At 43.4% G+C, this 24586-nt stretch overlaps 2 protein-coding genes across 3 annotated transcripts; one reads left to right on the forward strand and one right to left on the reverse strand.

The window, feature by feature from the left end:
• Positions 1-374: 374 nt before the first annotated feature.
• ERI2 (ERI1 exoribonuclease family member 2) lies at positions 375-5614 on the reverse strand. Of its 2 annotated transcripts, XM_069870287.1 has the most exons (8): positions 5587-5614; positions 5368-5498; positions 5132-5259; positions 4847-5003; positions 4112-4212; positions 2959-3040; positions 2201-2289; positions 375-1988 (listed from the first exon to the last, which is right to left on the reverse strand). In XM_069870287.1, the coding sequence occupies exons 1-8, from the start codon at positions 5607-5609 to the stop codon at positions 654-656; spliced, it is 2046 nt and encodes a 681-aa protein (XP_069726388.1). In that variant the 5' UTR covers positions 5610-5614; the 3' UTR covers positions 375-653. The 2 variants fall into 2 exon arrangements, with proteins under 2 accessions (XP_069726388.1, XP_069726387.1); XM_069870286.1 differs by having other exon boundaries at positions 5132-5498.
• A 63-nt stretch (positions 5615-5677) lies between these two features.
• REXO5 (RNA exonuclease 5) lies at positions 5678-21047 on the forward strand. Its single transcript, XM_069870531.1, has 19 exons — positions 5678-5773; positions 7352-7473; positions 8319-8445; positions 9295-9379; positions 10777-10926; positions 11088-11176; positions 11975-12090; positions 12888-13026; positions 13588-13682; positions 14482-14584; positions 15172-15308; positions 15624-15732; positions 16069-16179; positions 16305-16442; positions 16935-17027; positions 17553-17772; positions 18290-18483; positions 19042-19151; positions 20834-21047. The coding sequence occupies exons 1-19, from the start codon at positions 5678-5680 to the stop codon at positions 20901-20903; spliced, it is 2304 nt and encodes a 767-aa protein (XP_069726632.1). The 3' UTR covers positions 20904-21047.
• Positions 21048-24586: the final 3539 nt, after the last annotated feature.

Raw genomic sequence — 24586 nt, forward strand, 5'->3', positions numbered from 1 at the left:
CTTACCCTATTCCCAGCATTTGGATGTCCCAGATGCAACACTAATAGCTAACAGTACAAAAGCAGGCAAACCAATAGAAATGAAACAAGAAAGTCATGAAGTCAAGAGCACAATAGGTTATGTCTGCTAAATAAAGTGTTTAATGAAGCATCACCAGCATTTTATCTTTATTGTTATCCAATTTAAAGAATAAAAAAACAGTAAGAGTTTAAGAGAACACTGTTGCTTCAAGAATCACTTTTGAGAAGTGTGACAGCTTCTAAATACATGTCTAAAAGTTATATATCTTACATTTAAAAAAAAAGTAAATAAAATCTATATCATTAAAATGCCCTTTAAGGACTGAACTAGTACAGAATTTAAAATACATGATAAAGAAGAATAAAGATTTGTATCAACAGCTCCTCATATTTCATTTTAGCACTTAATAGTTACTTAATATCGGTTCTCTCACACTTCATTAAGAAGATGCTTTATGATGTATTGATATTTCTGTATGCTTGCACAATTTCCATTTCTATCTATGTTAACCACGCAGCATCATTTTCGTTCCATTCTCAGAACATATATCTGACATCGCGTGACTGTCCTCGTTATATTACGCATGATCAACTTACTGAGTTTTAGACTCGGGAAAAAGAAATTATAAATTTTCAAGATCTCATAGAGGGTCTAAGACACAAATATTTTTTGTTGGAATAATTTCCTAAATTGCTAGTGCAAGTTCCAAGAGGGGTCAAAGCATCTGCATTCCGAGGAACACCATTAGATTTCTCTTTTAGAAGTGCATGTTCCCACTTGAAGTATCCACAGCCTTTCTTGTTACCATCACGCTTGCCAACAGGACAACAGAAAAATGCTTTGCCATGATTTGGACCAGCATTTGACACGAACAGTTTTTTAGCTCTTCGACCGCAGTTACACAGAGGGGGAGTTGGTTTTCCATTTTTCACAGCTCTTGCAGACTGATTCAAATTGACTGTGGAGTTCAGAATGGCAGGAGACACTCTGGGCAAATTTGAATTTTCTAAGGGAAAGGAATGATCAAAAGATGAATTTTTCTCTTGATAGATAGCAAAAGACTGTTTTTTTGCTGGTGGGAACCTTTTTGGACTGGTTGACTTTCTTTTAGAAACTTCTGAGGGAACAGAATAATTGCCAGTTAATGCCGGTTGTGCTGAAGTAGCATTTATCTTTGCAGATGGTAACTTAAAAGCTGAAAAAAGTGAAGACTGCCTTTGTACTGTTCCTACGTTATAGATAGTAGTGTCAGGACTTTTGTAAATGATAGATTTCAGAGGTTCCGCAGTTTTCTCCAAACTTGGATTACCTGAACTCCCCACAGCTGATTGCTTAGGAATTGTTTTCTCTTCAAACACTGTTAAAGTATCTGTACTTGAGTCATCTTTGAATTGAACACTGTCTGAATTTTGTTCATATTGAGATTCTGGTATTAAAGCGACGTCTTCCCAGTCAGTCAGCAGAGATAAGCAATCTGAACTGGTACTGATATCCTCATTGGAGACAGTAACTGAGGAGAGGGTAGTGGAGACAAGCACTAGTCCTGCTCCCTGTACAGAAGGGCTGTGTCTGGCTGTACTCAGAGGCTGCCCACTGTTCAATCCTTGCCGAATGCCTGTTAATACAGTGCTGGGAGATTGCTGTGCCAACTCACGAGGAACAGGAAATATCTCAGTAGATGCTGTTGAAGAGCTTTGGGCTTGAGCACGTAACTCAGTCCTTGAGCTGCTGCTAGGTACAACATAGACATCTGCGGATGGATCAGTGGAAGTGGTCTGTTGTTCTTCAGTTTGTACATCAGTATTTACCTTCATTCCAGCAATACCATCCTGTTTTTTCTCAGCCAAAGAGTTTGTTTTGCAAGTTCCATCTCTCAATATTTCAGGTCTGCTGTTACTTCCCAGTGAAGCCTTATCAGTGAAGTTTATAGTCGGTGTTCTGGAAATTAAATTATTCTTTGTATGAGCCTAGGGAGTCCGTAAACAAAAGAAGATTTTGGAAAGTGAATACTCAAAAGTTTTAGGAATCAATGCACAAAATTAATAAGTGTATCAGCCTAGGGATGTTCTGTTCAATTCATAGTCAAGATGCTGGTTTTATTATGTGAACAGCTCATCTTTCATCTATACTACAGGCTACAGAGCAAGTGGAAGGGAGATAGGCACTAGCAGTTACTAACCTTATCCAAAGATTTAGTAACCTTCAGCACACATCCATCACAGATCATCCTCCAAGCAAGACGGGCAGTATTCCGAGAATCATCCAACCCTTCAAAAGTATAGTTATATTAATACCTTCTTTGTAAATTGCTACTAGGGATTGCTCTTACTAGAGGAAAAATATAATCTAGGTAAGCCTTACATAAATGACAGGGATTCACAGAACTCTGGCCCATAGTTACCTAGTTCTAAGAAGGGAAAGAGAAGTAAAAAATTAAAAAAATACCCTATGCTGAAACATCCAAAGGACCAGTCCTTAGGGATGAATATATATATATACACAAATTTTTTATTCTGTTTTATTAATCATGTCAACAAAAAACCTGCACACTGCACTGGTGTCCTTTCACACTAGTGTGCTGTCCAGAGCTATCAGGTAAAATCAAGTTTCCTTATCCTTCTTCCACCTCTTTTATTTTGCACCCTAGCAATTCGGAAATTGATCTCATTAAACACACTCAACAGTGCTAGGAGAGATTTCAGAAATAAAGCATGATGTTAGAAGCAACAAACTCTGATCTTCGAAGCATCTTGCCTTTCTTGTTTTGGTGTTTTTATTGGACAGAACATTGTGTAACCTGGAAACTATAGTTACTATCTAGAGTTAGGACCAGCTATCACTAGCTGCTTTAGTTTAGCTACCTAAAGCTAACTAGCAGCTATTTAGCTTTATATAAAAATATGTATCTTAAAATGAGGATCATCATGTCATACTCACCAGAATGTTCCCGTCCTATAAAAACCATCCCCAAATCCTGCAACGCACCACTCAGCCCTTTGGGCTTCCTATTATAGAAGGCCTAAGAAAAAAAACGCAGGCGCTTAACATAAAGCATTTCAAAACCTCTTCACAGTGAAGTGAAAACCATTGCAGAAATATCACTTTATGAATAATAAATCTCACAAGGCAATTGTGCATGTTGGGTATCTCCATTTTACAGTCAGGATATATTAAGCATAAGCCTGTAAGTGATCTGCCCTGTAATACATTGGAATGGGAAGAACCACAAATCTCTTCTCTCAGTCTTAAACTAATCCATTCTGTCTTAGCTCTGGAGTCATTAATTTGCACTTTATGGCTCAAATTGATGAAGAACTTAGCAGAGCAGCATTGAAGAATACAACTATAAATAATACCTTGAGGTGTTTGAACTGTTGCATATTGCAAAGGCATGAGCATTAGTATTTTCATGTATAAATGCAAAAAAAGTGAGTATTCCAACTGACTCCCAGTATCTCATCTGATCACAAGAAAGGGGAAATATTCGCAGTGGTTATCTCTAGAGACCTAATTCTGCCACTTTGGTTAAGAGCCTAAGCCCCGAGTGTCAGGACAGGGAGACTCCTGGATCACCCTTTGAAAGTTTCCGTGCCTACAGAGGGCAAGGCACAGCTGGGAGCTGTCAGCCCCCAGGTTAGACCTCGTATTATCCAGGCTATTCGGAATGTACTTTCTGGTCCAAGTCCAGTCCACATGCTAGACAAACTTTTAAGTTACCTCTAAACAGATGGTGGTGAGTATTTTCTACACAGCAACGTAACACAACAATAAGAGCCTGCTAAACTAGGGAAGTTAGGAAGCAAGCAGAGCAGAAGATGTCAAAAAAGAACAGCTTGGAAAACTCTTGGAAAAGATTATCATTCAATTCTCTAACAATACACCAAGCTGTTTTCCTAGCATTAAGATTTCTTTTAAAATTCACGCAGTTCTAGGGCGTGCAATTTGTTATTAGGCTGTAACAATGTGGAAAGAAAACAAATGGGTTACTCTAGTCACTGGAACATGCAATATTCCTTGTAACCTTGGATACAGGTAGCTTTTGAGATGATAATGTAGGTATAAATGTTTTGTGGTCTATTGATCTTCTCACCTTATATGTTGCTTTGAGATCAATCCAGGAATTTAAAATGTCAGGTTTTCGCAGCTGCTTCCTTTTGCATTCATAGTGCAAACACACCCCCAGGTCCCAGTCTGCACAGAAAAAAGCCACAAATAATCCACCACAAATGAACTGGCATAAAATCTACATAAAGGGACATAACATTACCATACTGGTAGTGTCCTGTACTGCTGGACAGCAAGCAAAGGCTAACTTTGCTTTGACTCAATGATCCGGTGGGTCTCTTCCAACCTGGTTATTCTATGATTCTATGATTTTAATGAAGTCTTTTTACAAGAAAAGCTCTAGGGTTGCAGCAATGGAGAAGGGAATACAGAGTGTCAGTGAAGAATGACTTCACGTGGGCAAAGATCTCAAAGACCTCATTAAATCATTTGGACACATTAAGAATGGTGACACAGTTCATTGTATGTAAAGCAGGAAAACGTAACCACGTCAAACCCTGGAAACAAAGACGGAGTGAACACATTAGGATGCAACAGACTTTGTATTTTTAGTTGTATCATAGAATCATAGAATAACCAGGTTGGAAGAGACCCACCGGATCATTGAGTCCAACCATTCAATCCCAATATTGTACATCTATAATACCTCATAACAGGGTCTGGGCTCTCTAGAAGGAAAGATGCAATCCCACTAGTGCCACCAAATGCTCAGCCCTACGTGTATTTTTCCACAGGAGAAGCAAATGAAAACTCTCTTTACCTGTCCAGGTAACAAAGGTACAAAGCTTTGCTTCTGACGTAGAATGACGTGGACCGTCCGAACTGAATATAATTTTCTTCTCCTTTTGTATATTTTGAATCCATTTCAAAAACTGTGATAAACAGATGTGTAGCGGGACGCCCTCATCCACCTGAGCCTTTGAGAAACAGAGCAGTGTTAGTGTGCACTGAGACCCATTCCAGATGTCTCCTCAGCCCTTTAAAGACACGTTTAAAAAAACCAGCGATTATACCAGCGCAAAATACCGCCGAGCGGCGATTTTACCTGCGTTATCCCGGTTAATTCTGTACAGAACCGGGAGAGGAGGGGATGCTCCTGGGGCTGCACGAACGTGTGGAACTCGGAGTCGACCCGCCCCGTCGACGCGTTTAACAGGACGGCGGGAAATTCGACTGCGACAAAAATAAAAGGAGAGGGGAGGGGAAAAAAACCAAACAAACCACCCCCCAAGGCAAAGGCCGCGGCGGGCGGGTCGGGGCCGCGCGGGGCCGCGCACTCACCGACCTCGGGAAGGCGCCGCGCCCGCTCCCGCCAGCACGTGGCCTCCAGGTCCAGCACCACGAGGAAGCCGAAGCGCTGCCCCGCGGCCCCCGCGCCGCTCCGCCCGCCGCTCCGCGCCAGCCCCAGCTCCCTGCGGGCGGCAGCGCCGCGCTCAGAACCGAGCCCGGCCCCCCCCGGGCCCCGCACCGAGCCCCGCACCCCCGCCCCGGGCCCCGCACCTGGCCAGCCGCTTGGTCGCCATGGCGGCTCCCGGCCCCGCCCCGCTCGGCGCTCGGCTGGTCCGGCCTTGGCGCGCGCGCGCGGGCGGCCATGGCGGCGGCGCTGAAGGGGCGCAAGCGGCCCGCGGGGCGGCCCCGGGGCCGGGCGGCCAAGAGGAGGCGGAGGGCGGCGGGCGGCGGCCCCGAGGTGAGCGGCGGGGACGGGACGGGACGGGGCTCGCCCTCGCGGCTTCAGCGGGCGGCTCTGCGGCCGTGGGCCCGCGGGCCCCGGCTCCGCGGGGAGGGCGCGGGGCTGCTGGAGCGGGCCCAGAGCAGCCCGCGAGGGCGATCCGGGGGCTGAGGCGCCTCCCGTAGAGGACACGCTGAGGGCTGTGGTTCAGCCTGGAGAAGAGAAGGCTCCATGGAGACCTTGGAGGAGCTTCCAGCACTGAAAGCGAGTCCAGAGAAGAGCAACAAAGCTGGTGAGGGGGCTGGAGAGCAGGTCTTAGGAGGAGCGGCTGAGAGAGCTGGGGGTGTTCAGCCTGGAGAAGAGGAGGCTGAGCGGAGACCTCATTGCTCTCTACAACTACCTGAGAGGAGGGTGTGGAGAGGAGGGAGCTGGGCTCTTCTCCCAAGTGACAGGGGACAGGACAAGAGGGAATGGCCTCAAGCTCCGCCAGGGGAGGGTCAGGCTGGACATTAGATAAAAATTCTTCACAGAAAGGGTGATTGGTCCCTGGCAGAGGCTGCCCAGGGAGGGGGTTGAGTCCCCTTCCCTGGAGGGGTTTAAGGGACGGGTGGACGAGGTGCTGAGGGACATGGGTTAGTGCTGGATGGGAACGGTTGGACTCGATGATCCGGTGGGTCTCTTCCAACCTGGTTATTCTGTGATTCTGTGAAAGGGCTCCAGGAGAGCTGGGGAGGGGCTGTTTACAAGGGTCTGTAGGGACAGGATGAGGGGAAATGGCTTTAAATTGGAAGCGGGAAGATTTAGATTAGACATCAGGAAGAAATTCTTCCCCGCTCTCAGGCCCAGGCTGCCCAGGTTCGCTGCGGCTGTTTATTGAAACTTTTTTCCTGCAGGGGTCAGCAAACCCATCTGCCAAAGCAGATCGCATAGTGTAGACGGAGTAAATGAAGGGCATGGTTTAGTGTTTGATAGGAATGGTTGGACTCGATGATCCGGTGGGTCTCTTCCAACCTCATGATTCTATGATGCTTTGATTCTAAATGGGTTTCAGCAGAACCCTCCACGCAGCGGCTGCCCAGAGCGCTTGTATAAACGCCCAGAGCTCTGCAGCAGCGAGTGGGCGAGCAGGTCGAGAGAGCAGAACATCGTGTTTGCAAATCAAATAACTTTAAATCTCCTTACGGCACACATCTACTCACAGCAGTCTTTATTAAATAGATCTTTGAAGTTGGAGAACCTGGGTTACAGAAATATTGATAGTAAATTTAATACTGAGTGTGGTCGGTAACTTTTGCTCATAATGTGTGGAAGGGTTATTTTAAGCTGCCCAGGGAGGGGGTTGAGGCACCGTCCCTGGAGGGGTTTAAGGCTCGGGTGGACAAGGTGCTGAGGGACATGGGTTAGTGTTCGATAGGAATGGTTGGACTCGATGATCCAGTGTGTCTCTTCCAACCTGGTGATTCTATGATTCTATGAAATGTAGTTGACTGTGTTCAAACACTAAATAGTTTTCTTTTACTTTGTAGTTCACTTTGTGTTCAATGAACTTGTGTGATTACCTACAACTGTTCCTCACTAGTGTTTCCCCTTTTACAGGAAAAGTCGTCTCGCCTGTCAGCAGCTTTATTTGGCGAGGACTGTGAAATCAGCCGGGACCAGCTGTATGAGTTGTTAAAGTATGCAGCTCTGGGAAAAGGCCACAATGCGACACAGCCCAGGTATAACACCTTCATATTCCAGAATCAACCCTGTCTTGTGTCCTCACATGTTGTGAAAACCTACCTAACAGTATATTGGCCATCCTGGTTTTGGAATTCTTGCAATGCAGTCACCATAATGACAGCCTGTGTTGTGTAGGTACAGTTGACTTGGCCAGAGACCAGAATTCCTCTTCCGAGAAAAATTCTACCATTTAAAACTTTTGTTTCATGCAGTTACCAAAGCTAAACCATTTTTTTGAACAGACGAAGCTTTACACACTGAGAACAGAACACAAAAAATAGTAACGCGTTTCTTGTCAGATATAGTTGAAGCAGAGTGTTTTGGGAAATATGTTTTAATCACTTTGCCCTTTTGCAGGGCAACTTCTCAGCAATGGGAGGGAAAGGCTGAGAGGGTCTGTAACTTCAGACGGCAAAAATGCAGTGAAATGTAATGAATCTTCGAAGGGAATTCAAGGCAAAAACGATCCAACTGTAGATTTTTAGTAGTGAGCAGAAAATGATTTTGTGAAACTTTTTTGATGCATTAATTCACTAGACTGCATCATTACAGCTGAAGTTGCTAGTGTAGTCACATTCTGATGCATATAAATGCCTTGAAATGGCGCTGCAGCAGAGTTTTCCTATAATTCATTCTTTCTCTGTCTCTCATATTATGTTGCTTCCAGGAATATGTGGCTGTTTGAGATAAGCTATAAGGCCTCTTCTCATTGAAGTCATTTGGCTTTTTGCCATTCACTGACTTAAAAGCTGGGCTGGTTCCAAGTTTGTTTTCAAGAGTGCTTGATAATTGTTTTGCTTTGATTTTTTTTCTTTTTAATATTTTCTTTTTTTAACTGCAGTTGGTGCCGTATTTATCACCAAAGCCACCTGGCTGGGGTTGTGGTTATTGTTCTACATGAAATGAGCCAACTCCATTTCTACAAATTCTATTTGCAGTTCAAACACCTCAGAAAAATTTTCCGGCATGTAAGTCCCTAAACTGTATTGCTGTCTTCTAAACTTCTTCCGGTCCTGAGGCCATGTCCTGAGGATTAATTACTGCAGTGAAATTATTGCCTTTTCCAATAGGAAGTGGCCATCTTTGACTCTCAAAGCAAGCAAATGAGAGGATCTCTTTGTAGCCTTTTTCAGCTCAGAACAAAGGCCAAGGCTTTAAAATTAGTAACAGGTTGTCAAGACTTGTGTCTTTGAAGCCTTACCAGGTGAAATGCGTATTGATGTTTCAGTCCTCTGACTGTTTTGCTTCCTGCATCTTCGGGATTCCGGTGAGATTAAGTGTCTTGGTTAATTTTGAATTTACTCTAAGTGAGTGAGGAGGCTGACAATAGTTATGCTGTACCCACTGGCTGAAAAAGTCTCACTTCTACTATTTGCACTTCCATTTCCCAGAAAGATTGCTAAAGAAATTGTTTTAATGTTCTGAGTTACAGGCAATGTTTTTGAAGGAATAAAGAAATAAGCACTTTGATTCAGACTGCTAGAGAATTCTCCTTGAACTGCAACAAATGCAAATCACAACTTAACTGGAAAGTCTGGAACTTGCTTTAGTTTCTATCAAAGAAAGCCTTGTGATTTGCCTTCTTGATCATATCAGGCAAGGCAAACTTGTCCCATAGTACAAAGAATCCTATATCATCTCATGGAAACAAGTTTGGTTTGTGTTGGGGTTTTTTTTTCTTCCTTGGGCAAACACCAAACGTATTTCCATTACTTTATCCATCCTCTAAATTTAGCTTGTTTGGGGATCAAGAAGTATCTGTTTGCTTGGTATTTTTGCTTCTATTTCAAAATCTCTAACTCATCTCTTTTTTTCAGAGATTCACGATAACACCTTCCGCCAACTTCCTAGCCAGCCTGTATGGAGAAGGAGGAAACCCAAAACCTCAAAACACTGCACAAGGTATTTCGCTTGGGTTTGCATCATCCTTTTCAACCACAGTGATTCATTTTCAACAGTAATTTATGATTCTGCATTCTGTACAATCCCAGCGTGCTGCTCTGGTGAGCTTGTCTACAAAGGGAAATAGGGAATGGCTTAAACCATGAGACTCGTTACCCTGACTAGTTCAGTCACTCTCTGCCAGGCATATTGTCACAAGTATTTGCAAAAAGAGAGAAAGTTTTTAACATGTTTAGTCCAAACCTCTGATGCTTCATTACCTGTTTTCTGATTATTTTATTTGAGGAATTATTTAATAAAAAGATACAGAGATATAAATTAGATTCATGCTAAGTAGTTACTCGTTTCTTCTTAATTTTCTTTATTATACTGAGCAGCAAATTAAGTTAAAGGAATGAGCATGTTGACAACTAATTTCCTATTTCTACACTCTTTATAGAGGTGATTGTAATCCAACAGGCTAGTACAAAATCTGCAAGAGACTACCATGCGAACTTCACTGAAATTGTTAGAAGTGTATCAAAGACTCTTGAATTCAAGTCCTAAATGGGAGAATGAACAGCTGTTACTTTCAGTTTATTGAGAAAGTCCTCTAGCATCCTGACTGTAAACCTACTGCACACTTACAGATCTGAGATGTCAGGTATATTTTTCTTTTAAGTGTGATCTGCAGAGAATCACCTACAGGATAATTTAACTCTATACAGCTGTAGATTCTGGTGCGAGTTCAGTGCTTGCTTCTTTGTGAGCTGCACTTAGAGCACATTTTCTCCTGATAATACGTACGGGAAATAATTTCACAGAGAAGGTAGAAAAAAATTTAAAAGAACTTATTTTGCAGCTTACGTGAAGTAGCAGATGATTATGTTGTCATGCTTATAAGGCAAGTTTGTTGTCTCTGTTTCTGAAAGGAATATGAGAGAGACTTGTGATGTGATTTGCTTCTGAGTCAGCCAGCAGTGTAAGTAGCTGAACTGGGATACAAGTCAAGTATCCTGAATATCAAGTATGTTATTTAACAAAAATAATATATATATATATGTACGCATTATATATATTGTATATAGTATCTTGTGTATATAATTATGTATATAGTGTGTGTATATATACAGACACAATAAATGAGGTAGAAACTGGAGAAAGAAAGATAGAGATATATGTATAAACTGGAGGGAGAGAGAGATAGAAATAAGCTGCAGATGGACAGATCAGTATCTCTCTCTGTCTGTCTGTCTATCTATCTATCTGTGTATTTATCTTGTCTATCTGTATTTCCATTTTTTTGTTCCAGGTTGTTTTCACTTGAAATGGTTTAGCCTCTTAGTGTATATACTAATGCAGAAAACTGACTACGAGTCGGGAGTGCTGTCTGAGCTTGATGCTTCTGTATTTTACAGGTTTGACCTCCACTAGCAGTGAATGTATTCCTAAAAGCTCAGATCTGCAATGTGATCCCATCATTCGGAAATACGGATTAAAAAAACAAGGCCTTACTAGCTATACTCTAACTTTAGAAGAGCAGAAAAAAAATGACTATCCCATAAAAGGTCTGGTTTTGAGGGGGTTTGTTTTGTTGTTTTATTGTTTGGCTTTTTTTTTGGTTGTTTCAAATTTTGACAGTAAGTGATATGTTTGGTCATGAAAGAGATGTGATGAGTTGTAGAAGAGAGTAGTATATATCTAATTCATGGGTGTCTCTTCATTCTAGGCTCCCCGGGGTGTAAGGGCTATGTACATACAGAGTGTGATCAGCCAAGGACGGACAGCAGCCCCCTCTTTGGCCTGGATTGTGAAATGGTAAAAATGAGTGTGGCCTTACAAACTTAGGCAATCAGGCTCTGACCAGCTATTCATGACCAGCTATTCCAAAGTGAGCCAAGCAGCCTCTGTGTTTGCTAAACCGCTTCTGATAAATTAATATCTGCTGCCAGTCCATTCATTGATGATTCAGTGCTAAATGCAGTCATGGGAAGGACTTGGGAAGCCGTTCTGCCAACAAGACAAAACTATCACCTTGAGCTGAGTTTGGTGCTGGCTGTCAGAGCAGCAGCTGGATCTGCCAGACCCTTCAGCAGTGCTGCAGTAACCCTTGAGATTGCTGTGGAATTCCTCCTCCCAGTCCTCCCTGAGGTTTGGGAAGGGAAAGATACTTCCATATCACATCTTTTTCCTTTAGCAATCGCAGTTCTGGCAGCACACTGTAGTGAAGATTCCCCCTTTAGTGCAGTTTTGACCTTGCAGAGATGCTTATGTGGCATCAGCATTGAGTAACTAACGATACAGCCTGGGCCCTGCTTTCAAATTGTACCTTTCTGGTGAAGATGCTCTCAGTGACAGCTCTGCAGTGCAGAGCACAAACTGATTCTGTGAAAGCAGCACTTCTTTAACTGTTTTCTTCATGTTGGGCTTGCCTGTTTGTTTGCTGTGTTTATTGGTGGGCATTTAACAATTAAAATAAAGCATGTTACAGTATAAAAAGCTAGCTATGAGTAGTTGAGTAATTCCTTAGTAGTGATGCTAGCAGCAGTCTAAGGCAGATGTTGGCTAAGGTTTTTGAGCACTGGTTTCACAACTGCATCTGCTTCTCTCTGACAGTGCCTCACTGCAAAAGGGAATGAAGTCACTCGTGTCTCTTTGGTGGATGCACAGGGTCAATGCCTCTTGAATGAACTAGTCAAACCTGAACGCACGGTATTGAACTACCGCACCAGGTGACTTGCATGCAAGTTTCTTATCTCTTCTTCTTTAAGACCTGAAGCCCTTTGAAATTAAACCTGTCACACAAGACCTTTCAGAAGGCTTTGGTTTGCACAATCATTGACTGCATTTTATGCAGTGTTAAGAATGCAGTTCCTGCTATGTGATTAGAGGAAGCAGCATTAGGTATACACTCTGCTTCGTAGTACCCATCATCCCGCAGTGTTCTAGGAATAGTTGTGTTACGGATTAATGATACATGGTACAAGTTACTCTTTACTGCTGGCTATAAAATAGGATATAGGGTATGAGTACAGTATTGCAGTCTGTGTCTCTCTGTTCCATAGCTAAGCTTGCTCATCTGTAAATAAAACTAATGGAGGAGCTGATGAGCCTTCACACACTTCCAGTGCTGGGCTCAGGATTATAGCAAAAGCAGACAAAACTCAAGCCTTGTCTTCTCCAAAACTCTGCCCATCTTTATCCAGGAGGTGATGTGCCAGTTCTCTCAGGTTACTTGGAAGCCTCTCCTTCCACCATTGGTCTGGAGTGTTTCCTCACCTAGCTGAGAACTGCATCACTTATGGAGAAGTTATACTTAAGAGAGATAAACTTTTCAAACATATATGGTAGCAGTTATAGCAGTTTAATATACCTGCAGTATATTCTCTTCTGTTGGAACCAAAAGCAGTGAATAGCGTTTTGTCTTTAGTCGCACTGGGTTCATGTGTTACATGCGCTTCTTGTAATGTTCTCCAGTTGGTGCTGTTGCTAATGTGTTGTTTTACCTCTTCCTACTTTTGTTTTGAAGATTCTCAGGAATCACAAAGAAAATGCTGCTTCCAGTGAAAACAAGACTGCCAGACATCCAAACCAGACTAAAAAAGATGCTTCCCCGTGATGCAGTATTGGTGGGTCATTCCCTAAATGGTGATCTTCAGGCTTTAGAAGTGAGTATGCTTTTAAGAGTGTTTTTCCCCAACCCTGTGGTACTCATTTCAGACCTGAAAACTTTGTAAACAATTCTTCTTTTTATTAGTGAACACTTGTTAATTGCTTTTTATTATGAATAGCCTTACGTCTGTAAGGATTTAAATGATAAAGACTCTCCTTACATGTAGAAACTTGCAAGGAGCTGTTCAGAACTCAAAAGGAAGGAAGTGGTCTGTTCAGACATAGATATGGTTGCAACAGAAGCTTTACCTCTCTTCTTCAGCCAGATGCTTCTGAAAGCTCTTTCACAGGAAGAACTGAAGTCCTTCCTATATTTAATTTAACCAGTCTAAAACGCTTGAATCATCATTAATCTTAATAACCCAATCTAGGTCTTCCTAGTAGAGTCTTGGAAACAGAATTTGGGCTTGTTTTGTTATTCCCATTTGCCCTCTTGTTGTGGAACAGTGAGAAGAGGGCAACTGAAATGAAAAGGCAGAGGCACAGATAACAATGGAGTTACTGCCCAGTTCTGTGTGACTGCTGTTCTTAAACTGGTGATGTTTTCTCTCCTTCAGATGATCCACCCCAGTGTTATTGACACTTCATTACTTTTTGCCAGAAATGAAGGTCGACGATTTAAGCTAAAATTTCTAGCCAAAGCTGTTTTAGGGTAAGATTATTACTGTATTGTCATGAGAAATATTAGAAACTATCATGGGTGGTTGTACGATCTTGTTCTTCCTCTAGGAGCATCATAAAATTCAAAAGGAAAGAGCAGGCTGTGCAAACAGACGTAGTAAGGAAGAATTTAACTGCCTGCTCGGAACATCAGACAGCATAATAAATTGGCTCATCTTTGAGCAAGCAGGGATGCTGTGACCCAGCCAGATTTGAGTCCTAGCAAAACTAGCTTCTCCGCAGGTCTGTGGCAGCACCAGTGCATTGGATTGCAGAGCAGCAAAGGGACTGTGACTCACACAAGTGAGACCTGTTGCTGTTAGCAAGAAAGAAAAGCTAATGCATTAAAGTGTGATGTACTGACTTAAATCATATTCCTTAGTGTACTGGCTCCCACTGGACAGTATGTCTTGGTGATAGTTCTCACCATTAACGTTAATACTCTGCAGCACCAAACTGCACTGAGTTGGAGGATGCTTCCCTGTTTGTGTACAAAGTGTGAGTTGGGTCACTGATAAGGAAGAAGTCAAATTTAAAATAGTCATGTATTGGAGTACCAACTATTACCACTGCTTCTGTCTGTAAACAATGTTTTGCTGAGCATCACAAAAACATTTTTTGCAGTAACTTTTGGGAATATTTCCCAAAAATGCTGCTGCACAGAACTGAAATGCTTTTTTGGAGAGGGGAAAGCTATTTTTTCTGAAAAGGAGCCAGTTTAGAAAAGACGGGATGTTGGTCAGTGTGGAAAACCCGATAACTTGACTGTACACCTTATTTTGATGCCCTAGGAAGGAAATTCAGAGTGAACAGATGCTTGGGCATGATCCTGCAGAAGATGCTAGAGCTGCATTGGAATTGGCTCAGTTCTTCATTGAGCAAGGACCAGCAAAGGTAGCTATATCTAACTGAGATTTCTGTCCTTGATCACAGAATGCACAAGTTGTGCTTATGAAGGACATTCCTGCCCATCCTCTTGTTGATTTAAAAGAGAAAATAGAGCTGTGGTAGAGGCCTCAATTTTGACAGCTTGTTACTTTCAGCATATATCCAAGTGTCTTAATAACCTGAAGCGATAGCAATGATTCACTGACGTGAATTAGCGTTGCTGCTGATCTTGAAGAGGGGCAGTGGGTAGATAAAGATTTAGACACTTTCAGCCTACAGGACTGCCTGTCATTTTTCAGATGAAAGAAGTGAGAGACCTTGTATGTTGTGGCAGTGATTCAGCTGGTTTTATGAGTCTCTTGCTTGTGTTGTTGATTTCTGAGAGAACTTTTTCGGAGATGATTGCTGGTTGATGCTGTAAGTGCTGCATGCTTTGAAATGACAACAGAAAATAATAAGGCAAGGAATTAATGGCTATGTTTCTTCGCTACTGTGGAGTGAGCCTAGGTGACTCAGAAAGAAAGCGCACGCTTTTTGATTAGCTGCAATTAGCTGAGATGAAAGCCAACTACTAATCTTTTTCCTTCCCCAAGGTAGCAGAACTAAACTTGGAGATGCTTCTGACAACTGAAAAACTGGCTGAGGTCTCACAGAACAAAGCTGCGTTACAGCCACAGGGATGTAGCGTGCAGAAACAGTTGAATGGCCTTCCACGTTTACCCGAACCATGGTAATTAGATTCCCAAATATGCCTGTTTTTCCTTCAGTTAATCCTCAGTAAAATCAAAGTGCATTATGTTCTTCAGAAGACATCAGGATCTTTAGAGCCACACAAATAATTGTAGCTTAGCACTGAAAACTTGAAGAAGTTATATCCTAAATTTCACAAAGCATTTTCTAGGCTTCTTTTGATGTTGAGGACAAAAATATTCTTTTTAATTTCTTTAATGAACTCTATCATTTTTCACTGACACGCACTTCTTAAAAGCTTTTAACTCACTGTACTGATAAGTATTGTGATTCACAGCTTTCTTCTCCCTGCTAGTTTTCTAGACTGCTTGCAGGTGACTGGCCAGAAACCCCTCCTCTTGGGCAGACAGAAACTGGATTCTTGTGGTTGGCATCAGAGTAACACAAGCACTCCAAACAAACAGGTGAATGGGCTTAGAGTGGGTTGGTTTAAGCAAGCATCAAAGTAGTTTGAAATTGTCCTTGTTCTGGGGGTGGGTAGCTGAGTCCTATTTTAAAAAGCTGACTGACAGTACTGTTAGCAATAGTGTTAATGCCAGGTTAGCTAAATCTGTTTTAACTTTTCGGAAGTAAGCTTTGATCCTCTGCATCCTCTCGTGATTCATTGAAGAAGAATTCCTGCCAGAGGGCTTCCACAGACAATAATGAAAATTCAAGTTGGGCATTAGATTTGTTTCTGCTCCTTTGCAGTACAATTGTCTTGTACTTCTATGAGCTTTGTGTACTGTTTTTCCCTCCAGATTCTTCAGAGAGCCTTAGAAGATGTTCCCCTGTCCACATTCAGTATCATTCAGTTCAGTTTGGGTCCAGAGTATGTTGCATCTCATCTTCTTGCTGGACTTTCTGAAAAGGTACTATTTTTTTTTGAGAACAGCCTTCATTGCTGAGCTTGGAAAGAGATGCTAGTTATCTGGAGGGACCAAGTAGTTAGTTCCTTTGCTTTGTGAAGTTCGTTCTCTAATCTGTGTTCCTACAGGTGAGAAGCAAGCTGACTGACATGCTGACAATTTACGCAGGTCCTTTTGAAGAAAGCTTTTGCCTGAAGTCTGTGAAAAAAGAATTTGGGAGGTGTGGACCAATCCAGTGTCTTACAGTGGTAACTGAAACAAACCAGGTGAGGAACATTCAAAGCATTGAGCTTGCTGACAAACATGGAAAGCCTGAGTGATGTCTGAGAAAGATATGGGTTAGAACCACTGAAATACTGGCTTGGGTTGGTTGGGGATTTTTGGTGGTTCAAGCATCAGCTGTAACGATTCAGGGCAAGAGCTGCTCCACACAGTGACAAGAATAAACACAGCTCGTAGCTTAACTGTGCTGTTCAAACTAGAGGACTGAGGACTGAAGAAACTGAGATGCTTTTTGTCCCTCTAAAGAGATCTGATGTGCTAAGACCTTCGATGGGAAATGTAAAAAAAGGTTAATTGATGAGCTAATTGAAGACTGTTTTTAACAGCTATGGTATATGTAGTGTTACATTTATTACCCCCAAACTTTTTTCTGTTTTTAAAAGAAAATACAGTTTTACTGAGACCTGACTTTTCATGAAGGGAGGGCTGATGTGTCTTATCAGTGAACTTGAAGTATCTTATTGTTCTGTTTCAAGCCCTATGTCTGTGTCCAATACGAGGTGCTGGAAGCTGCCCAGCTAGCTGTGGAAAACCTAAATGGAGCTGAGGTAGCAGGTTCCTGCATTAAGGTAAACAAAGCAAATAGTAAATGCCTGAGTTATGTTGAACACATGAACAGCACCAGTATGTCTCTTCTAATGCCAACTCACAGCACAGCATCTAGGCAAATGCTGCCTGCTTGTGCTGTTAAATCTCCCTGTCCCCGGACAATTTAGGGCCACTGGCAGAAAGGAAATCGTTACAGCTCTCTTTTATTTCTTTTTCCTTTCTGCCTGTCAGCAGAAGGGGGTTAGAAAGCATTCTGATCTCCATCTGCAGCTTTAAAAGGAAAAGCCAAATAACAAGTTGTTAAAATGCCATCTACAAAGTATGAGGTTCTTAATTTTATGATGTTTCTGCATTACAAAACGATCTTTCTTCCTTTTTTTTTATGGCTGATTAAGTTAGCCCTCATTAGTCATGATTTTTTTTTAAGGGAGGGGAAAATAGCTTGTAAACTTTTGGTAATGGGAGAAAATATTTTAAAATAGAAGCTCAGAACACAGAGCTGCTTGGCCTGACATGCTGTTTGTTTACTGCTGAATCCACCCAAGGTGCAGAGACCGGTCACTGCAGCAACGCTGGACTGTGATGTTTTGATAAAGGAACTAGAACTGGATGTTGAAAATGAAGGCGTGATTTATGTGGCGGGTCTAAAGAAGTCGTTAACAGAGACAGACTTGCAAGAAGAATTCAGCCAGTTGAAAGACCTGGAAACGCTGTTCCTGCCAAAGGATCTCCAGACTGGAAAGCACAGGAACTGCTGTTTCCTCAGTAAGTAACTTCCCATAGAGCCTGCTTATTTCCTTCAAGTAAGTTCATTCAGCAGCCCTTGGGACTTTGCACAGACATAGCAAGAGCTGCTCAAACTCGGGCATGCTCGAAGTGGTGGTGTTTAAAGTACTCCTGTGAAAGCAGGTATTGTTTGGAGGACCAGTTTACAGCTAAATATTTTAAAATGTGTAAAAAAACTGCTTTAAAAAAAGTAATCGTTACATAGAGAAGCTCCAGCATAATTCGTTAGCTCCAGTACCTCAGTGTGAGGGCTGGCTACTGCGCAGGTTTGTGCAGACAGGTAATTGCCTCTACAACAGGTGAGAACAACTGGGTGAGTGCTGGCGTAGTTAACTGGCATTTCTACAGCCTGATGTTTACCTGTAGCAAAATGAGGATCTGCTTGCTGCGGTGATTTCAGTTTCCCATCTCCCTCCTTCTCCACATCATTAGGCTGCCCTACAGGTGCCAAGAAACATTGCTGCCAACGCGAGTTCCTCTTCTCTTTGTGTTTCAGAATTCCAGAAATCACAGAGTGCTCTGGCTGCCCTTGAAGTTATAAATGGATGGACTGTGAAGGGCAGCAAACTAAGTAGTAGGAACGCTCTTGCTTCGGGTCACCTCTGGAGATGGATTCGGCAAATGAACCACAGCAATGGGAAGCAAGGAGGAAACAGCTTCTGTGAGAAAATGGAGCAACTGTCGGACTGTGTAGGTATCAGGCTGTGCTGATGTTCGTTGCAGTTACTAAGGTGTAGGAGCCGGGAGTGAAAACTCTGAGCAGACTTGAGTGCAGAGCTGCCTGTACAGAAGGGTCGGAGAGCCTGCCAAGGATCAGTTCCCACAAGGCAGTTTGAAGAGGTGGTATCACATGAGATAATGCAGTGTTTGCAGGGTTCTGTATAACCTTAAAACCAGCATAGCTGCTCAGGGCAGTGAGTGATGCTACACAGGAACTGATGCCTGCAACTTGAGAGCAAACAGAGCGCTGTGCAAGTGTAGCGAGTGGTATGGGAGAGGCGACTAGTTGTGTGGCCCTGCAGGAAACACTTATTTGTACTGGAGGAAGCTGCAGTGTCATTAGATGTGGGCATGAGGTTCTCCCTGCTGCTGAGCCACTGCACTGCCAGTACCAGAATCGTTGCTGTCCTCCCCTTTTCAGTCTCGGACACTGCCCGAGGGTCAGTCTTGCCACACCGTGTTTGCAGTGTGATTGCTACAGATCTGCAGATGAAGCAGGGATTTTAATGCTTATATTCTGTTACATAGGAGCAGGACCTAAGGAAAGAGGTGAAGAAGTTAGACCAACACATCAAAAAACTTTACAGAAGGCTGCAGAATAACACCCTGTGTGTTGTTCTCTTTCCTGGAGTGAACAGGTAACTTGCTACCTATTTTGCAAAGAGCCAAGGAAAATACATTGCCAACTATTTTCCTGCACAAGGAAGTGAAGGCCTGAGTGAAGGCCTGTAGAAGTTGTACTCAAACCCGAGCAGGTTTTAGGCTGCCTGGGGGCCGTGCCTGATCCAAGAGAAGCACAAGTGCTGAGACCACTTGTGTAGCTGAGGGTCCAGATTAGCAAGGCTGAAGTACACAGTGTTGATTACTTGAACAGGCTTTCTCAGTTCACCTGCCTTCCCCTGTGGGATGTTTCATCCCTGTCGACAATGAGGCAAGTTTTATGTGCTCATGAGAGAACTGAGAAGTTTCCACAGCAGCCAGATTTTTGAGTGGTTTTTTTTTGAAACCCACCTCACTGCCGCAGCAGTGGCACCATCTACCCGTTGTTGGCTTGTGGTCCCTGCTGTATGTGCTTCAGCTACAGCTGCTCGAGGAGGCGGTTCATGCCCTCACTCTTATGTGAGAGACACAACTGAAAAAAAAAGAACACATACACCAAGCCCTTGAGTTTTCATAGGAAGGGACAAGTCCTAGAGGTGTGTTGGGCTTCAGCACTAATATGAGGGATGCGCCCAGCGGGGGTGACCTGCCTGCATTTCAGACCCTGGGGCCTGAACTGCCACAGTCATTCACTGCTTAAATATTAACCAGAAAGGTTAAATCTTTCCCAGGCATTCCTAGTTACTGAGTACATACTTATTTCAGCAGTCTTCCTTCTGTCTCTCGCTGTGTCACTGTTCAGACAGTCAAATAAAGGCCACAGCTACCCTTGCTTTACTTCAGTTTCCCTTGAACAGAAGGGGGAACCGCTCCTTGTGGAGACAGAGACATGCCCTGAAATAGAAGCAGGGAGACAGAGCTGCTCAGCGTCTCTCTTCTGCCTGGCGAGGCAGCCAGGCCAGCTTCCCCTCGCTTGCTTGCAGAGCTTCCTGAGAATAACTACGATGCTGTTTTATCCTCTGCACCAACCGGTGCTCCTAAGAAGGGACGTGCATCCCAAGCCAAGAGTACATTAAGGCTTAAAGCTAGTAATAAATCGTTTCAGAAAGATTGCATGCCCGGGGCTGCTCTTGGCATGATTTGCTCCAATTGTTCTTTTCTAATAGCTTTATTCCTTTTTATAAAATTTTTTAGATTTGGGTTTGGGGTTTTTTTTAAATAATAATTTGCTGTCTTAGATAAAGATCAATAAGCTATTTTTCCCACAGACCAAAGATTAATGCAAAATGAGATAGCAGCACCTCCTCCTGTATTACAGCAGCAGTGATGGGACTTGTAGCACCAAGGGGTATGAATTCCACCAGCAGAACAGGTGGAGTCAGGAGTTTACAGCCACAAGGAGCCTACAGGAGCCCACAGAGCCCGGGCTCATGTCTCTTGGGCTGCTGAGCGGGGCGGAAGGAAGCTCCATCCCAGGCTTGGACAAGGTTTCTTGCCAAGTGGAGTTCCTGTATTACAGTCTCGCAGAAGACTGACAGTGTGAAGGAGGCTGCTTGGTTGAAAAGAATGCCAAATAATTGTTGGGGGTGGAGGGGGAAATACACAGTTTTCCAGTGTGCCGACCTTCAGGGCTGCAGGCTTTGCCACGACTCAGCTAGGAAGCAGGTGTGCAGCAAGGCTACTCTGAGCAGGAATAACACACCTCTTGTTTACGTTGCAGCGTGTGTGGATCACGATCTGGCCTTGGTCTGATGGGAATAAAAGATGACAGAGGGAGTAACGTTTGTTAAACTGCCAAGTTTTTAAGCAAAGTCTTTTGTGAAGATGTTTTTTACTTTAAATATTGATGTCTTTGTAAAGGTCTCTTACCATAAGAACAATAGGCTTTCACTCTGTATCTTTTAAAAGCCTAAAAATAAAAGCTATTTAAAACATCTGAAAGTCCAAACCCCTTTTCCATTAACCCCTCTTGCTGTGGCAATTTTCCCTGGCAACAGATGAGCTCGGCGAGTGCTTGGGAAGAGCTGGGGGCAAACCAGGGAGTGTTGAATAAAAACCAGTTGGTAGAAGGCTGCGAGAGGCAGTGCACCAGTCGTTCGTTGTGAGACTGACATGCCAGCGAGCCAGGTTAACGTGGAACCTGCAGCAGCAGCTCAGCGGTTAACAGCTCTTCTCAGGAATTGTGTGGATTTCTGGAAATGCGCTGTGCCAGCTCTGAAGCAGAGTTGCTGCCTCCTTTCTGGGAAAGTACTGTGCTTAGTCCATGGAAAGGAGGAATTGGTGATTCATACTTCTTGGACAATCTCCACTTTCCCCTCCCTCCCTGTCCACCCCCCACACCCCTCACACATAAAAAAAAGAAGAAAAAAGCAATTGCAGTGTGGCTGTGGGAGGGGCAAGGGCCATTTTAAGGAGAGCTAAGGTCTGTGCTAACCTCCCACCATCGCTCATGGCCGGGAGCTGGAAGCGCAGAGCAGGATGAGGCGCTTTGCAACGTGCCAGCCCCGAGGCCTGCGCGTCGCAGCCACTGCCACCCAACGCAGGCTGCTTGGCCAGCCCCCTGTCAGCACACTGAACTTCCAAGCACAAGGATGCCCAGGAGAGCTTTCAGCACTGAGAAAAAAACAAAAATGAAAAAGGAAATGTTTGTTACAAGGTCTGAATGCGAGACAAAGGATTTCTTGAAATACAAATTAGAACAGGCTGAAATAAAGTTTAAATACTTATTAATCCAGAAATTATTACATACAGCTGAGGATTGATAGAGTATTTACAGCCTCCTACTTCCCAAGTTCACTGGGCTGGGCTCTTGAGCAAAGAGCAGCTTATGGAATAGGTGTTGGGAGTTGCTGTGTGGAGGAACAGGCAAAAATAAAGGCGGGGAGAGAAAGGCAAACGCAGCACTAGCCTGAGGCAGCACTAGGGAGCGGGCGGCAGATGCTCACATCGGTGTTGTTCACACCTAACTTTAAAGCCTCTAAAACTCCTGAAATTAAATATACTATCAAGCAAGATGAATGTAGTCATTTCTTTTTCTTTTAAAAAGTTACTCTGTGCACTCCCAGCCTGGCATCCTTCAGCTGTAGCTCTTGCAGACTAGGGTAAGCATCAGTGCCACGACAAACTGGGGAAGGGTCAGTGCCTTTAGCCCAGCCCTGCGGGTCCCCAGGCCGCACGGGGTCGGGCACAGGGGAAGGGGCTCTCATCCCGCTGCAGGATTACGCTCTCTTTAAGCCCACTCACATCCAGCATCTCTGCTGAAGACATTTGCACGATGAAGTAGGAAAAGTCAGCTAGTTTTCATTCCACACGCTTAAAAAATGATGTGGTCACCTCCCTGCAAGGACTAGGTGGGATTTCGTAAGCATCTAAGATTCCTGAAAAAAAAGGAAGAGAAACTCTGGAGATGACAAATAAAACTAGCAAGAGTCCTATTTATAGGCATGAAAAAATAATTAATTTCTCCCCTTTTAATTGAAAATGTAAAAAGGACTTCAGCTTTAAATAAGACATTTTGTACAAAGCTTGAGCACAAAAAGTGACCACCACCGTGCCATGTAAACACCACAAATGTTACTCATTTGTTCAGTAACAGCGTGCAAGTTCCCTTTCCAATGGATTAGATTTCTGTAGCTGTTCCCCTCCCTCCCCTCAGACCTTACTGGAATACAGGAAACCCAGAGGCTTTGGAACATTTACAAAGCTACAGTAGTCAGGATACATTGGGACTAAAGGATTATTTTTTTTTTTCTTTAGGGATCATTTAAATATACAGAAGTACAATAATCTCACAGATAAATGAATGGCAGCTTGGATTAGAAAAAGCACCAAAATATTTAATATACATCTGGCACAAATTCCACAAGAAGTCAGTAATGGACAAACCAATGCTTTGCTTATAAGAAAAGGAAAACCTCAGACTGCACTTAATGCTCTTCTTCCAGAAGGGACACGACAAAAACATTGCACTCAGGGTTGCTATCAAGTAAAGACAACCTTCTCATTACAACCGCTTTGCATTGTGCCTTAGATTGCACATTCTATAAGACGCTGTTTCCATTCTGTTCCAGCCAACACCGGTGAGCAAAATTTGATAAAACGCATTGTAAAACTATGAACCAAATGGGACTCGGTAGATGCATCATCTTGAACTTCTCCCACTTTTCCTCTCCATCGTCGTTCGGAAGTTGGACACATCCCTTTAAAAAGGGATGAAACAGAATATGTTTCCTACATGAAACAGAATATACTCCAGCCATTTTCAAGCATTATATTTACACAGCACTTCTGATACTGCTGTCCGAAAGAGGAAGCATGATCTGCTCCACAACACACAAATACATTCATCATTGCCCAGAACGAGAAAATGGGATCATACGTGGTTCTCTCTTGGCTAAGTCTGAAAAGGCAAAAACCACTCCCAACCCAAAGAATGGCAGATTTGATCCTATCCACCCTTACTGGTTTACTTAGGAACCGAGAGATCAATCACCTGGTTGTATTCACGTATGATCTGATAAAAGCTGCACCAAGACGTGCTCTTATAATTTGCTCTCCAGGAGCAAACGTGTCAAAATGCGTTCCTTCCGTAAAGGGGGACAGAGCGAAATTGGGGCAGAGATCCACAAGCAAGTACTCCAAGAAATCCAGCTGCACCAACTGGCTCTGCCAGGCTGACCCCTCTCCTCCACGCAGCCTGTCAAGGACTCGCAGTTGCTTCATGCCCTCAAGACCAGCCAGCTCAAACCCCAGTGGCGCTGGGTCGGGACCTACTCCTGCCAGTTGCATCCCTGTCTCTTAGAACTCGAGTTACTCAACAACTAACAGCACCCGGCCCTCCGACCACTCCTGCCAGCCCATCTCCCGTTTTAAACTTATAGAGAAAAAAACAAGCACATTTTTAAGATAACTATGTGAAGCGTGACTCAAGAAGTCCCAACTTCAAACTCTTACGCAGGATTCTGTGAAGTCCTCTAACACGTAATACACGGGGGTATAAAACCAGCAGGCAGCCTGCAGCTCCGCTGACCCTCTGTGCGTTTTGCTGCCTCTGCTCACGCGCTCGCCCCTCTCGTGGGCCCAGAGAAGAGCCAGTCAGCAGTCCTAACTGCATAAAATGGCAACATTCAAGTAAACACTGAGCCAACAGTCGGCAACCTTTAGTCCAAATATAATTTACAGGGTGGGGGAAACACTTTACAGCAAGAACAGCAGAGAGATGCTTTTTTCTGTCTGCGTGTGAAACGATGATATCCAGAAAGGGCTCATCTCAAGAGTGCAATTATGCAGATAGAAGCTTTTTAAAAATAAAGTTGTATAGCCTCCAGAACCTGTTGGATTTTAAAGCCTATCTACAAAAAGACTGAGGATTACACCAGCAGTGAGAACCCGCTGTCACGTCAGTGACTTAAGGCAAGCTGTTAGCAGGACTTGTGTTCGTGCTCCTTTTACCTATCGTCTCACACCCTTCTCT

Source organism: Phaenicophaeus curvirostris, chromosome 16 (genome assembly GCF_032191515.1).
Source record: "Phaenicophaeus curvirostris isolate KB17595 chromosome 16, BPBGC_Pcur_1.0, whole genome shotgun sequence".
Classification (NCBI taxonomy): domain Eukaryota; kingdom Metazoa; phylum Chordata; class Aves; order Cuculiformes; family Cuculidae; genus Phaenicophaeus; species Phaenicophaeus curvirostris.

Coding starts and splice junctions, on each gene's coding strand:
- ERI2 (XM_069870286.1), bottom strand. CDS start 5,609: ATGGCGACCAAGCGGCTGGCCAG. Junction 5,499..5,586: donor GCGACCAAGCGGCTGGCCAG/GTGCGGGGCCCG, acceptor TGCCGCCCGCAG/GGAGCTGGGGCTGGCGCGGA. Junction 1,989..2,200: donor TTACTAAATCTTTGGATAAG/GTTAGTAACTGC, acceptor CGGACTCCCTAG/GCTCATACAAAGAATAATTT.
- REXO5 (XM_069870531.1), top strand. CDS start 5,678: ATGGCGGCGGCGCTGAAGGGGCGCAAGCGGCCCGCGGGGCGGCCCCGG. Junction 9,380..10,776: donor ACCTCAAAACACTGCACAAG/GTATTTCGCTTG, acceptor TGTATTTTACAG/GTTTGACCTCCACTAGCAGT. Junction 16,180..16,304: donor TTGCTGGACTTTCTGAAAAG/GTACTATTTTTT, acceptor GTGTTCCTACAG/GTGAGAAGCAAGCTGACTGA.